This window comes from Gouania willdenowi, unplaced genomic scaffold (genome assembly GCF_900634775.1).
Source record: "Gouania willdenowi unplaced genomic scaffold, fGouWil2.1 scaffold_261_arrow_ctg1, whole genome shotgun sequence".
Classification (NCBI taxonomy): Eukaryota; Metazoa; Chordata; class Actinopteri; order Blenniiformes; family Gobiesocidae; genus Gouania; species Gouania willdenowi.
The window spans coordinates 159203-174151 of NW_021145019.1; the positions used below are offsets into that span (position 1 = coordinate 159203).

The window sequence follows — 14949 nt, forward strand, 5'->3', positions numbered from 1 at the left end:
ATGACAAATAAAACCATGAAATAACAATTTATTAACCTAAAATAAATCACATTGTACAATGACTCAGCACATTCCTACAACATCTACAGACCATCAACTTTCCTCCACCTGTGACTAACCTTAAGTTTTAAATCCCTGGTAAGAAACTAAACCAACATAAACACAGATTCATTTAACCACCAATGTACAGGTTAAATATGTATGTTTTATGTGTGGCAACAAATGAGTAATTAGCATGTGTTGATCACATGATCATGTGTTATTATATTCATGTTACTTTTTATAGACTTTCATATACATTAACTATAAAAATCTACTTTATAAACATTGTGTTCATGTAAACTGAGATGTGTAAGAATTTAAAGATGAAGATACTGTTTTATTTATTGATATTTATTTTATTTTAAACTGTTTTTAAGTTTCCATTTACATGATCAATATAAATGAAATCAAACATTATTCTATATAATTCTAACTGTATATAATGTAATCCACTGTATTGTCTTCATAGAGAAGGTCTTTATGGCTCCAGGAGGACTTTAATCCAGGTGAGATGAGGTTCAATGGTTCCTTGTAGAGTAAAGGTTACAGACCCCTGACCAGGGGAAGAGGGTTAGGAGACCCCACTATCAGAGCTGGACCCTCTCAATTTAATTCATGGTGAAACAATGCAGATGATAAGTTGGTTATGTTACTGTTAAATTAATTCATGTACAGCATTACTGTAAAATAAAAAACAGAATAAATGTAACCTGATATTGTTACGTCTTCTTTTAAAATAAATGACCTGTTATTTCAGTCACTGATTGTTGCAGAAAAACTTAATATTGATTTGATATTTAGCAAATATATCTCAAGTCATTGTCAGTCTTTACTTCATCCAAAACTACGATACGTTAGTTAAGTCAACTATTCATCAGCATGTATGTCTATGCTGGTGGTTAGTGTAGAGCTCTGTTTAGTTTTATGCCTCAAACAGTAACTAAAACATTACATTCTAAAGTTATTCTATTAAATCTGAAGCAAAAAACTGAATTATTTATATCTGTTATTTCCATTAATATTCTAAACCCTAACGTTGGACAATCCTCTGCTGATCTTTTTTCACCGGTTTTCATTGATCCAGAAAGTTATGCAGATATTCTCACCAGAGGAGCAGCATCCAGGATGTGATGTCATTAAAACAAACCTGGAGTTTTAATAACTGATGAGTTTCATCTGATTTCATTGAGAGATAAAGCTGTGTATCATCTGCATAGCAATAGAAATGTATATAATGTTCTCTGATAATGTTACCTAGTGGAAGCATATATAATGTAAAGAGTATTGGTCCTAAAACTGAACCTTGTGGAACTCCATGATTAACTCTGGCTGAGGACAGATTATTAACATGAACAAAGTGGTTCTGTCTGATAGGTAGGATTTAAACCCAAAAACACTTTCCAGTCTCTGCAGCAGTAGATGATGATCCACTGTATCAAAGGCTGCACTGAGATCTAAGATCACCAGAACTGAGACCAACCCTCTGTCTGAGGCTAAGAGGAGATCATTGGTTACTTTTACTAAGACAGTCTCTGTGCTGTGATTGGCTCTAAAGCCAGACTGAAAGTTCTCTATAAATTGTTCCTATGAAGGTGATCACATAGTTGACCTGTGATGACTTTTTCAATAATTTTGGAAACAAAAGGTAGATTAGATATTGATCTATAAATGGATCAATGGTTGTTTTTTAAGTAGAGGTTTGATTACAGTGGTTTTAAAGGCCTGTGGTTCATAACCTGTTACTATAGATGTATTAATGTAGTTCATCATATTAGTGCTGATTAGTGGAAGAACATCTTTAAATAGTGGAGTTAGGATTGGATCTAAAAGACAGGTTGTTGGTTTAGAAGCACTAACTATTGAGGTCAGTTCAGATAAACCAATTGGAGTGAAACTATGTAAATAAAAGCTGCATGTTGAGGATATTTCAGGAGCTGCTTTGTTTAATAAAGTATTGATCACTCCTGCAGGGGGGACATTAGCTTTGTTTCTAATTGTTAGAATTTTATCAGTAAAGAAGTTGATGAAGTCGTCACTGCTCAGGTTGACAGGAATAGAGGGTTCAACAGAGCTGTGGCTTTTGGTGGGCGTGGCTACAGTGTTGAATAGGAACCATGGATTGTTTTTGTTTTCCTCTATTAAAGTTGAATAATAGGAGGTTCTAGCTTTGTGAAGAGATTTTTTATAAGCTGACAAACTTTCTCTCCAGGCAGTATGAACTTCTACCATGTTTGAGGAGAGACACTTCCTTTTCATGAAATATCGTCTTCTTTTTAAGCGTAGCAACAGCATCCAGAGCTGTGTACAGTGACAACATTGCACTGTTGATAAGATGATCTATTTTCTCTGTCGTTAGACATTGATAGTTACTCTGTTGAGATATCATATGGATCAGAGGTAAACAATGATGGAGCTAAATCTTTAAATCTAGTTACAGCTTTTTCAGACAGTGATCTACTGTAGTGTACTCTACTCTCAGAGTTTAAGCAGGCTGATATTTTTAATTCAAAGGATACCAAGAAGTGATCTGAAAGGATAGGATTTTGAGGATATATTGTCAGATGGTCAATATCTAAACCATATGTTAGAACAATGTCTATGGCATGATTAAGATAATGAGTTGGTTTGTTTACATTTTGTGTAAAGCCGATTGAATCTAATAGTGAGGTAAATAATTTATTTAGGCTGTTGTTTTCATTAGAATGTTAAAGTCACCTACTATGATAGCTTTATCAGTGCTCAGCACCAGATCAGTGAGAAAGTCAGAGAATTCAGAGAGAAACTCTGAATATGGACCAGGAGGACGGTAAACTATAACCAATAAAGTGGGTTTTTCTATCTTGTTTTTGGGGATTACAAATTTCAAGGGAGATACTTTCGAATGAATTTTGGTTAAGTTTGGTTTTTGGGGTAACTGATAAGCTAGAGTGAAAAACTGCTGCCACTCCTCCTCCCCGACCACTCTCACGGGGAATATGGTGATTACCATAATTGGGAGGGCTGGCTTCATTGAGCCAGGTCTCTGTGAGGCATAATAAACTGAGCTGATGGTCAGTTATAAGATCACTCACTAAGAGGGATTTAGATGAAAGTGATCTAATATTTAATAGTCCACATTTAATGGTTTTCTCATTATTTTGTGTTCTGTTTGTAGTTTTAATTTTAAATAGATTTTTTATGGTTAACTCCTCTATTGTGGGCTTTAGTTTGTATTACATGTTGCTCTGTGCAGCTCAGCACAGTGTTTATGGGGTATAATTGCTCTATATTTTGAATAAAAGACTTATCTATGGAAGTGTTTGTTGTAACTGCTGGTTTATTCTCAGCTAGTCATGAACGTGTGGAGTTGTGAATCACAGACTGTAAATTTAATTTTAGCATTTGTGCTCCATGTAAATTAGGGTGGACACTGTCTTTTTTGAATAGATCAGCACGTTTTCAAAAGAGGTCAAAGTTATCAATAAATGTGAAATTATGGCGTTTGCAGCAGGATTGTAAGAAGTTGTGGTGCTGTAAAAGGCGACTAAATTGTTCTATATCCCTATTTAATGTATGGAGAGGACCAGAAATTAATATTTATTTCCCACATGCCTTTAGAACATTAAAGAGAAGGTTAAACTCTTTCATGGTTCATATCGATTCACGTCGGGTGATATTGTTCGTCCCTACATGTAACACTATTTTAGTGATAGTTACTGGCAGCATGGGTAACATTTGATTAAGTTTGTTTAAGATAATTTGAACTGTAGCACCTGGAATACAGTGTGTGATGACATTAAAGAATTATTATTATTATGAATTATTGAATCGCCAATAATGAGTGTAGTTTGTGGGAAGAGAGGGTTAGGAGTGAGTGTGCGCCTGTTATACTTGCTGGGAACGTCCGGCAGGTGGATCACAGCTGGCTTTGGTGGAGTTTCCGTCCTTGGAGTTGACTGGCGTTGGGGCATCTGTGTGGGAACGTCTGGTGGTGCTCGGGTTGCAGAATTTAATCCAGGTGGTGGTAGAGGCGTTTTCCTGGCAGCGGTTTTGGTCGGCTTAATTGGACTGAGTTTGTCCCCGTTTTCATATGAGAGGGCTTCAAAACGATTGTGTACAGTAAGAGGAGGAGGAGGGATGTCGTTTTCCGCGTTATTCTGTCGTCTATGTCCGCGAACAACAACCTCAGCCCACGATGGCAGGCGTGGTGTGGAACAGGACAGTCCTGGACCCAGATTCTCCCAGGGAACCGTGTCATTGTCACATGGAATATTATGGAGGAAGGATGACTGCTGTACAACCATGCCTGTGTATTTGGTGAGTAATTCATCTTTCTTTTTTAGCTCATTAGAAAGGCGATGAATCTCTTCCCGTAGTTTGGTAATTTCTTTGTTGGCGTTTAGTAGCAAAATGTCTTTCTCTGATGGCAGGTGAGGCGTAGCGTCTCCACTCTCTGTAGATGTGTTTGTAGATGCGGCCATCTTGCAGTACTCACCGAACGAAAGCGGCTCCATCGTCCCCAGGAGCTTACAATAACAGCAGCTAACTATCACAGCGGCTAACGATCACAGCGGCTAACTACAACAGCAGCTAACTACAACAGCAGCTAACGATCACAGCGGCTAACTATCACAGCGGCTAACTATCACAGCGGCTAACGATCACAGCGGCTAACGATCACAGCGGCTAACTACAACAGCAGCTAACTACAACAGCGGCTAACTATCACAGCGGCTAACGATCACAGCAGCTAACTATCACAGCAGACACTGACCAACAAACACAGACCAAACAAACACTCACCAAACAAATACTGACCAAACACTGATTAAAACACTGACCCAACAGAAGCTAAGCTTGAGGAAAAGGTTGTTTCTGTGAAAATCGCGAAGGAGGGCAGCAGCAGCAGCACACGGCACTGTCTACAGGGCGGCCATCTTGTAAACTGTGTATTACTGTGATTATTACTGTGATCAATACTGTGATTAATACTGTGATTGATACTGTGATTAATAATGTGATCATTAATGTGATTAATACTGTGATCAATAATGTGATCAATAATGTGATCATTGATGTGATCAATAATGTGATTAATAATGTGATCATTAATGTGATCAATAATGTGATTAATAATGTGATTGATACTGTGATTAATACTGTGATCAATAATGTGATCAATAATGTGAATAATAATGTGATCATTAATGTGATCAATAATGTGATCGATACTGTGATTAATACTGTGATAAATAATATGATCGTTAATGTGATCAATAATGTGATCAATAATGTGATCAATAATGTGATCAATAATGTGATTAATAATGTGATTAATACTGTGATCAATAATATGATCATTAATGTGATCAATAATGTGATTAATACTGTGATCAATAATGTGATTAATAATGTGATCAATAATGTGATCAATAATGTGATTAATACTGTGATTAATCATGTGATCAATAATATGATCATTAATGTGATCAATAATGTGATTAATACTGTGATTAATCACATGATTAATCATGTGATCAATATTATGATCATTAATGTGATCAATAATGTGATTAATCATGTGATCAATAATATGATCATTAATGTGATCAATAATGTGATTAATACTGTGATTAATCACATGATTAATCATGTGATTAATCATGTGATTAATAATGTGATCAATAATGTGATTAATCATGTGATCAATAATATGATCATTAATGTGATCAATAATGTGAATAATACTGTGATTAATCACATGATTAATCACATGAATAATCATGTGATTAATAATGTGATCAATACTGTGATCAGTAATGTGATTAATCATGTGATCGATAATATGATCATTAATGAGATCAATAATGTGATTAATACTGTGATTAATCACAGGATTAATCATGTGATTAATCATGTGATCAATAATGTGAATAATACTGTGATTAATCATGTGATTAATACTGTGATTAATCGCATGATTAATCATGTGATTAATCATGTGATCAATAATATGATCATTAATGAGATCAATAATGTGATTAATCACAGGATTAATCATGTGATTAATCATGTGATCAATAATATGATCATTAATGTGATCAATAATGTGAATAATACTGTGATTAATCATGTGATTAATCATGTGATCAATAATGTGATTAATACTGTGATTAATCACATGATTAATAATGTGATTAATCATGTGATTAATACTGTGATTAATCACATGATTAATCATGTGATTAATCATGTGATCAATAATGTGATTAATACTGTGATTAATCACGTGATTAATAATGTGATCAATACTGTGATTAATCACGTGATTAATAATGTGATCAATAATGTGATTAATCACATGATTAATCATGTGATTAATCATGTGATCAATAATGTGATCAATAATGTGATCAATGGTACTTAAATCATTTTGAAGAGTTGTGACTTTATTCCACATTTCTCTTCCTCTTTGTTGACATGCTTTTCAGAATAAAGTACACACTCTGTTATTAAAGATGTGATTTTATTTTATAAACGAATTATTTACAGATGTTTATTAATTATTAACTTTTATTTTATAAAATGATAATAACGATCAATGTGTGCGCGTGCGTGTGTGCGTGTTTTCACTAACGTGTCAGATAGAATTTATTGAGCATCAGCCAATCAGAGCGCAGCCTGTAGGGCGAGCCTCCGCTGCTCTCGTCCAATCAAAGCTCAGGATCGGGGCTCGTGCCTCCATGTGAAGCGATGCGGTCACGTGACTCAGAACAGGAATGCCAACATGGATCCGTAGAACGTGGAACGTGGAACGTAGAACGTAGAACGGACGGACGAGCTCGAGCTGTGGCTGTAAAGCCTGATTAAAATAAAGCTGCTCCATCGTTAGCTGCTACCTGCTACCGGAAGTGCTTCCCTCACCGAGCCTCGTGCCCGGGCCGTCCGGTAGGTGTATTATCAGATCTATTAGATGTATGTCTATAGAGGCCTGCTGCTCGGTCCACTATGAGACGGTGCGCGTGCGTCGTGTTTACCACGCCGCGTACGCGTGAGAGGCCGCAGAAACACGTGCGTCAGGCTCTGACAGCAACAAACAGGCTTTATATTAGCATAGCATTAGCATCAGCTAACTGAGCTACACTGGTGATTATAGCATGTTAGCATCTAGTTTATATTAGTTTATAATATTTAAATGACACACAAACACATATTATTCTATTAAACACACTGTGACATTTGGTTGTTTACAACTTAACAAATAAATACATTATTATAGGAAATAAATCACATGTTTTATTTCATAAGGTTTAAAAACACATTTTTATAACCAACACTTAATAAACTCGTTATTAATAATACATAAATAATCAATAATAAATTAATAATCCAGTTGAGGAGCAAAGATCAGTCGACTGTTGTGGATTCTGAAAGTAGAGAAAGTTTTATTATTGACGCAATTTTTATAATTGTTGTTATTCTGACTTTTATTTTCTTCAGCTCAGTCTTTTCTAACCAATAAGAACGTTCCATCTAAGGAACCATTAGATTATGATTCAGGGTGCTACGATTCAATTAATCAATGATTATCACAATAGTTTTTTATTTTTTCTTCTTTTGCTTTTTAAGAAAAAAAGAAACAATCAATTTTTTTAAGATTTATGAATTGTTATCGAATCATCACTTGTAAAATCGCGATTAATCTAATAATGAATGTATCAGCACAATTTTACTAACAAACACATGATGTGTTCTGTAGAACTTAAGGATTGGATCACATCTTTATTGTTGTCGTTTGCTCAGGAACAGCTAACAGCTACTGGGCTAACAGCTACTGGGCTAACAGCTACTGGGCTAACAGCTACTGGGCTAACAGCTGATAAGTTCAGATCAATGATCCAACCTCTTTTCTACAGGTCCCAGTGACTCCTCCTCTAACAGTTCTCGAAGCCCCTCCCTCCTCGGGGTTGGACCTGCTCTGGATGGTGTCCCTCAGCAGGACCCTGGCCCTGGAGGGTGACCTGTTCAGGGACAGCAGCCCGTTTGGCCCCGCCCACAGGGACGGCAGCTCCATTTCCTGTGACAGCCCAAAGGAGACGGAGCCAGGGACGATGAACAGCTTCAGCACCGGTGATGAAGACGAAGAGGAGGAGGAGGAAGATGAGGGAGGGGGAGGGGCCAGGCTGCACATTTTTCTGAGTGAAGAACAAAGTGAAACTCAAGAACCAAAACTACCAGAGTTCTCCTTCCATGACTCCTCCCCCTTTTCGCCCACGCTGGACGACATCGAAGAGTTCCTACGAGAGAAGATGGAGCTGATGAAGGAGGGGCTGAGGGAGGGGCTACTCACTCCCAGGGAGGGGCTACTGACCCCTAAGGAGGAGGGGGGTGGTTCTCAGCTGTGTTCCTCTACAGAACCTCCATCCTCTACTACAGGTTCCTCAGAGAACATCACCACCATGGAGATAAGCTCCTCCCCCTGCTCCTCTGACAGAGACACAGGTGAACCTCCAGGTCAGCCCTCAGCTCCAGCCCTTAGCCCCCCCCCTGGTCCTGGGTGGTCCTCTGGTTCTACAACTGCAGCCCCTCCCAGTGACCCAGACCCAGGGGGGTCTATGGCTGACCCACCTGGTGATGGGGCTCCAGGGTTCTACAGGAACTAATGTGGCCCTGCTGGCCCCCCAGGGGCCCCCCACACACACCACCGTACTGTCCATAACCAGTGGAGATAAGTGTGGGGAGCAGAAGTACGTGAAGATCGCTCCTCTACCTCTGACCATGATCACCAGCGTGGGAGGGGGCGGGGCTAGAGGCTCGGCGGTGTTGAAAGCCGTGAGTCCCAGGATGAGCAGAGCTCCGCCCACTGAGAGGGTCCATAAGTGCCCCCACCCCGGCTGTGGGAAGATGTACACCAAGAGTAGCCACCTGAAGGCCCACTACCGCCGCCACACGGGGGAGAAACCATACACCTGTAGCTGGCCCGAGTGTGGATGGAGGTACCTGAACGCATCACACATTACATTACACATCAATCTGTTTATCTGTCCCTGAACGCACCACTTATTCACAGTTACACATATGGGTTTGACCGATATGGGTTTTTTAGGGCCGATACATATTTTTTTTCCCATCAGCATTAGCCGATGATCGATACGGACGGCTGAGTTTCTTGAGCCGATATTTGGAGCTGATACTCTTTCTGTTCCCTCAATTTACATCATAAAAATTACACAATGATGATAACAAGTGGTACAAGTTTCAATGAAAAAAAGGAACATTTATTGAGGTAGAATGACATCAAGTAAAAAATATTTAACAAATACTAAAAACAGGTGATGCAGAACAAGAACAAGTTAAAAATAAAGTGAGACATCTCATGAAATATTATGAAAGAAATTCTTCGTCCTTGTCCTGAAAATAGCTTTGACAAAAGATATATTTTATTAACAGGATTATTGAGTATAAATATATATAATTATAGTATTAAACACAAAAAGAACCATGAATAATAGTTCATTCCAACACAACCCCAGAACATAAATTAACAGAAGAAAATAACGTGATGTCAGATGTGCATTAAGCAACAAAGTGTTTAAGTTTCTGTTCTAAATTATATCAACATTAACAGGAATAAATATTCAAGCAAGTAATAAACTGCTTCTCAAAGTTAAAAACTTCTTCTCAGCGCAGCGCTGAGAGAGGGAGAGAAACACACGCTCCAAACCTCTAGCCAGCTGCTCGTTAAATACAACTGCAACAACAACACGGAACCACGGAACATCGTTAGCAAAGTTCAACAGTTAAAAATATGTTTTGAAAGTTTAAAATTTGCTGTTGGGATTGAAGAGCTTCCTTCATGTTCTGCTAGTGGTAGGAGGGGCCCTGCACTCTGTCTGCAGCAACAGGAGCAGCCACTCTGTTTATAAAGCAGATTGGCGAACGCAGCAGTGCATATCGGCCGATGCGATACACGTAAAACATGCAAAAATGTGCACTCGCACAGATGCGACCAGATGAAATTTTCACTCACACACACTGAAAAAATTGTTGCATATGCGACCAATTTGGTCCGGTGTCATGGTCTGAGTTTACCCTATACTGAAATCGATTAAGAGTATGCACACTGCCGGAAAATTAATTTTTGCTAGTTCCGCTGTGATTTTTGCTACTCTGGTTGTGCTGAGTGAGTGGTTAGCGTCTCAGTCAACAATTTGAGTTAAGTAATAGTGTCTGATGCAAAAAAAATAATATTTTTATCATTGGTTGATTTTCTTATTGATGATCAACTGATATGATGTTTTAAGCATTTTTTAAAATCAGTACAACAATCTCTGCATGGCTAATCCAGCATGGGTACATCTTAGTACGTAGCAGTCACGTACTGAGATTGTAAAATAATCTCAGTACGGAGGTAAACTCAGACCGTGACATTGGCCCGAGAGGACATAATGAAGCCCATGTCTCTTTAAACCCTAACAAGTTTGTGCGCGTGCATGTACAATGATCCGCTGCGAGTTATAGACATGACTAGCAGCTTCATGTGCACCGCACGCTACGTCTGGTTGAAGCTCTGTTTATATTGGACAGTGCACAGAGGCAGCATCGGGGGCAGCTAAAGGGCTGCAGGGGTCCTCAGGTGAAGACGGGAGCATCCGAGCAGATCGCCTGTATTAAATAGACGGTGCGGCTGATTGTGTTTCTGGGTTATTCAGATTAAAAAGAGTTAAAACAACACGTGCACGTCTGGAAGTCACTTTTGTGTTGAAGTTTGCAACAATTATTACAACGGTATTAAAAAGGGATAAAACAAGAGAAAATGCCCCCACGTTGCTGAAAACAGAACGTATGGGGCGCCATTGCTCTGTAGGGGGGCAAAATTACAACGTCAGGGACCCCCACGGTCAGCAGTGTTGGAGAGAACCCTGCTATTCTTACATTCAACACATTAACTTAACTAATTATTCTACATTAACTCATTCAGTGCCAGCCGTTTTTTAGCATTTTGACTGATTTTTAAAGACCTTCAGAATAATTTGTACTATGACAATCTGAATTCTGACAAATTCTGAAAGATCAAAGTCTCTAATTTAATCAGAAAAGTAATTTTCTTTCTATCTTGTTTTGTTTTTCTGTAATCATCAGGTGAATGGAGGAAAGTTTCACACAAATCACCAGTTTGTGCCAAAATCTGAGAAAAAAAAGCCTTTTTCTGAAAAATCTATTAGTGGCTTTTTTATTTAATGTTTTTGCTTTAGTGACACCTCAACTTTAGTTTCCTTCTATAAAACTATAAAAACAACAGAGACCAGGTTTTTGATGGCAACATTATTATTATTTTACTATCTATGTCAGAGTTGAATGGATTTCTTACTGTATTTTGGAGTTCCTCCAAGTCTCTCACCCATCATTCTCCACACACACAACTTCTCTTCCTCCCAGACATGCTGAGTGTCACCGTTTGCCCTGTGTTTTGATGGTTCTCTCACCATCACTACACTCTCAATAGTCCACTTTGTTCTCGCAGCACCATTTTCTGTCTCATAAACTCATTTCCTCTGAGCTCTGCCCATCACAGGTGATCTCTCATCCAAAGGTGCTCTGCTGCCACCTACAGGTCACCTAATATATTGTCTGGCTCACAGTTGAATGTTTTGCTTACTGTATTTTGTATTACCCCCCCCCCCCGTGTTGAGTCGTTACTGCTGCTCGTCTGTTCTCAGCACAACCTTCACTGTTGACCTTAAAGACACTTCCTGTGATGAACCGTGTCACTTCCTGTTCCCTCGTCAGGTTCTCTAGGTCTGATGAACTCTCTCGTCATCGTCGTTCTCACTCTGGGGTGAAACCATACGAGTGTTCTCTGTGTGAGAAGAAGTTTGCTCGCAGTGACCACCTGTCCAAACACACCAAGGTCCACCGTAGCTCCTCCAGAACCAGAACCATTAGGACCACCATGTGACCTTTGACCGTCCACTGCTGCTACAATTAGGACTGAGCTAACAGGGCTGCTTTGGACTGAAGCCCCGCCCCCTCCTGGTAACCAGCTATGAGAGCCCCGCCCCCTCCTGGTGCTCCTGGTAACCAGTGATGAAAGCCCTGCCCCCTCCTGGTGTCATTGGGTCACTGAAGGTTTGGTAGATGAGTTTGTCCCACTTTGTGTTTATGTTTCTTTCAGGTTCTTTGTGGGGGGGGGATCATAGCCCCTCCCTCTGTGTACAAGCAGCTTTAAGAGCCAATCCTGTCACAGCTCAGTGACGCGTGTGGAGAGAAGTTAAATAATTAACCAGACTATGTTCATGTTGGTTTGGGTTTAAAGGTTCCCATCATGCTAGAGCTGTTAGCAGGATTCAATGGAAAGGGGCGTGGCCTAATGAATCAAGTGAATGGCCAATGCTGTGGATGTTGATCTACTGCAGCATGATTGGCCTTCACACACGTCTGGCCAGATACCACAGTACGTCTTCAGAGGTTGTACCAGTGACTCTAAACCTGTCAGTTTATTCATACCAGGAATTATATGAATAAGAATCATGTACAGGTTTAATATTGATAAACAGTTATCATATTAACATGTGATGGACAGAAAGTAACATAAACACATTAATTAATAATAATCCTGTTGTTTCTCATCAAAGACTTTGTATTAAATGTAATTTAGGAAGAACGGGATGTTCCATCATGGAAAAACTCTGAGAGCTGCCTAGCATCAAAGGAACATCAAAGGAACAGTTTCGGACATAAACCAACAGCAGATTTTAACCTGTTGATTAAACTGATGAACGTTCATCCTATCATGGTCCAGCCTTTGATCATCAAAGCCTTTTCTTCTGCTCTGACACGTCTTTGGATGCCTTTGAGCTTGAAGCTAATTCTCTCTGTCTGATTGGTTGTGTTGAGCTTGAGTCATGTGACTGTGACACACCCACATGTGATGCTTCTAGATGCTGTTTGATCTATGGCCTCTGAACACTGATTTATTCACAGCAGCACTTAATCTACTCACTGCTCTGGACTCACAGCTGCTAAAGCTAACCCTCTGCAGCTAAAACAGCTGGACAGGCACAGCTAACATCTGGATTAGCTACAGTTTATATCAGCATATTAAGCTATTCCTCTGGTTCCTTTCAGTTTGATTGTAGCGTGATCAATCTGTGGAATGTCCCATGGCATCAGAGTGGGCGGGGCTTAAAATTTATTTTTAAAGTGTTTGCTGTGTCAGCAGGTTTTTATAATGCATGAAATGTATTACAAAAATTCCAATTGGTGCTTGTTATCCTGCCAGTGCTCTAAATAACTGTAACCACACCTAAAGCTAAAAGCTATAGATGGGTTTCCGATGATGTCAATTCCATAGTCCTCCATTTTGTGTGGCAGCTGTCATTATTCATTGTTTACACACTGATACAATACATTTTTGTCCCTCAAAGCTTTCAAAATGGTGACAAAACCAGATAAAAATATCCAAAAGGATCAAAACAGAAATTGTTTGAATGGAACTTACAAAGTGAGGTATTTATAGAAGTTGAGTGAAATTGATAACATAGATCTGTATGAGATCAGGAAAGGAGAATGGGTGTCTGACGTAGATGCGTTCCCAGCCGTTTTTGTATCCAGACATTGTAAACTATCTGGTGAATAGTGTAAGTTGGTGAAATGAAAGCCTACGTCTTTGAAGACACGTTAACAGGATCGTTTTTTCTGGAATATTGTTTTTCACCTGTTCAATATGAGGCTTCAAAGGTAAGATGACGTATTACTGTTCTTCTTATTCTTCTTCTTCTGTGTAGTTTTATGGTGATTGGCAACCAAGGCAAGGAGTGTTACCGCCCATATTACTGTACTATTTGATTAATCTGATGGAAGTATTTATAACTTTGGCTGTGGTCGTTGGATCGTTAAATAGTTTATAAGGTTACAATTGTTGCTTTCCAATGACGTGCAGCCTGAATGATAACGTAAAGATATGAGTTGTGTATTCATATGAAAACATAGCATCTCGGCGGAGATGCATGTATAATATCTACACTTACCTGTGATGAAATGATGGCTACAGACTTTATAGGGTCAGGTCTGAAACCTTTCTTGTTGATGATGGGTAGCCATTTGTTTCTCTGTTCTGTGGACAGACGTTCTGTTTGTTCTCCTTAACTAGTTATTATTTTAGGAATGGAATAAAACTCTTTCATTTTCCCCTGAGTTCGCTCTGTTTGAACAACCCCACATAACACCTGTATGCGGCGTGACACGGCTAAAATCTGTGACTTGGGTTACCTGCTAAGGTTACAGTGTCACACAAGATGGCAACGCGCGCAGGGGATTATGGGAGTGGAAACCCATCTATATCTGTAGCTAAAAGTTAAAACTATATCTGTAGCTAAAGCTGTAGCTGAACCATGGAGGTCACATGACCCACACTGAGAGTTACAGTGTAATCTAACTCTAGGACCGTTGGTGCTTTTATAACAATTGAACATAGAACATATAGAACACTAGTAGCTACAGTAACATCGTGTGAGAGAGAGTGAGCTTCTATTCCCTGTCCACAGACTGTAAGGTCATAGACGTGTTGATCTGGTTGTGTCTGAGCCTCCACCCCAGGGTCCTAGTGACCTACATCTACTGCTCACTAATCTGTGTATTTGTGTGTGTGTTTGTTTTAATACCAGAAATGCTATTTTCCTATTTGCAGAAATAAAAGATTCAAACCAGCATCTTTAATCTGTTTGTTTGTTTTTATTTTTTACATGTGATGGTAGAACTAATCACTGTAGATACCACACTGCTGTACGACTGCCTCAGCACTGTTGTGGCTGCAGATGGAACTTGCCACCATCATTAAGTTTGATCAACAGCATTAATGCAGGATCCTATCTTCATATTGTAGAGTTCAGTTAACACTGACATAATATATCAATAACGTCATTGATA

At 39.1% G+C, this 14949-nt stretch overlaps 1 protein-coding gene across 1 annotated transcript; it reads left to right on the plus strand.

Annotated features, from left to right (window-relative positions):
• The first annotated feature begins 6780 nt into the window (after nt 1-6780).
• Nucleotides 6781-14732, plus strand: LOC114459102 (Krueppel-like factor 15). The gene is given in 4 exon segments (XM_074783798.1): nt 6781-6969; nt 7825-8494; nt 8496-9017; nt 11812-14732. Coding segments are annotated over 3 exon segments (1182 nt in total). The 5' UTR covers nt 6781-6969; nt 7825-8003; the 3' UTR covers nt 11981-14732.
• The last annotated feature ends 217 nt before the right edge of the window (nt 14733-14949 follow it).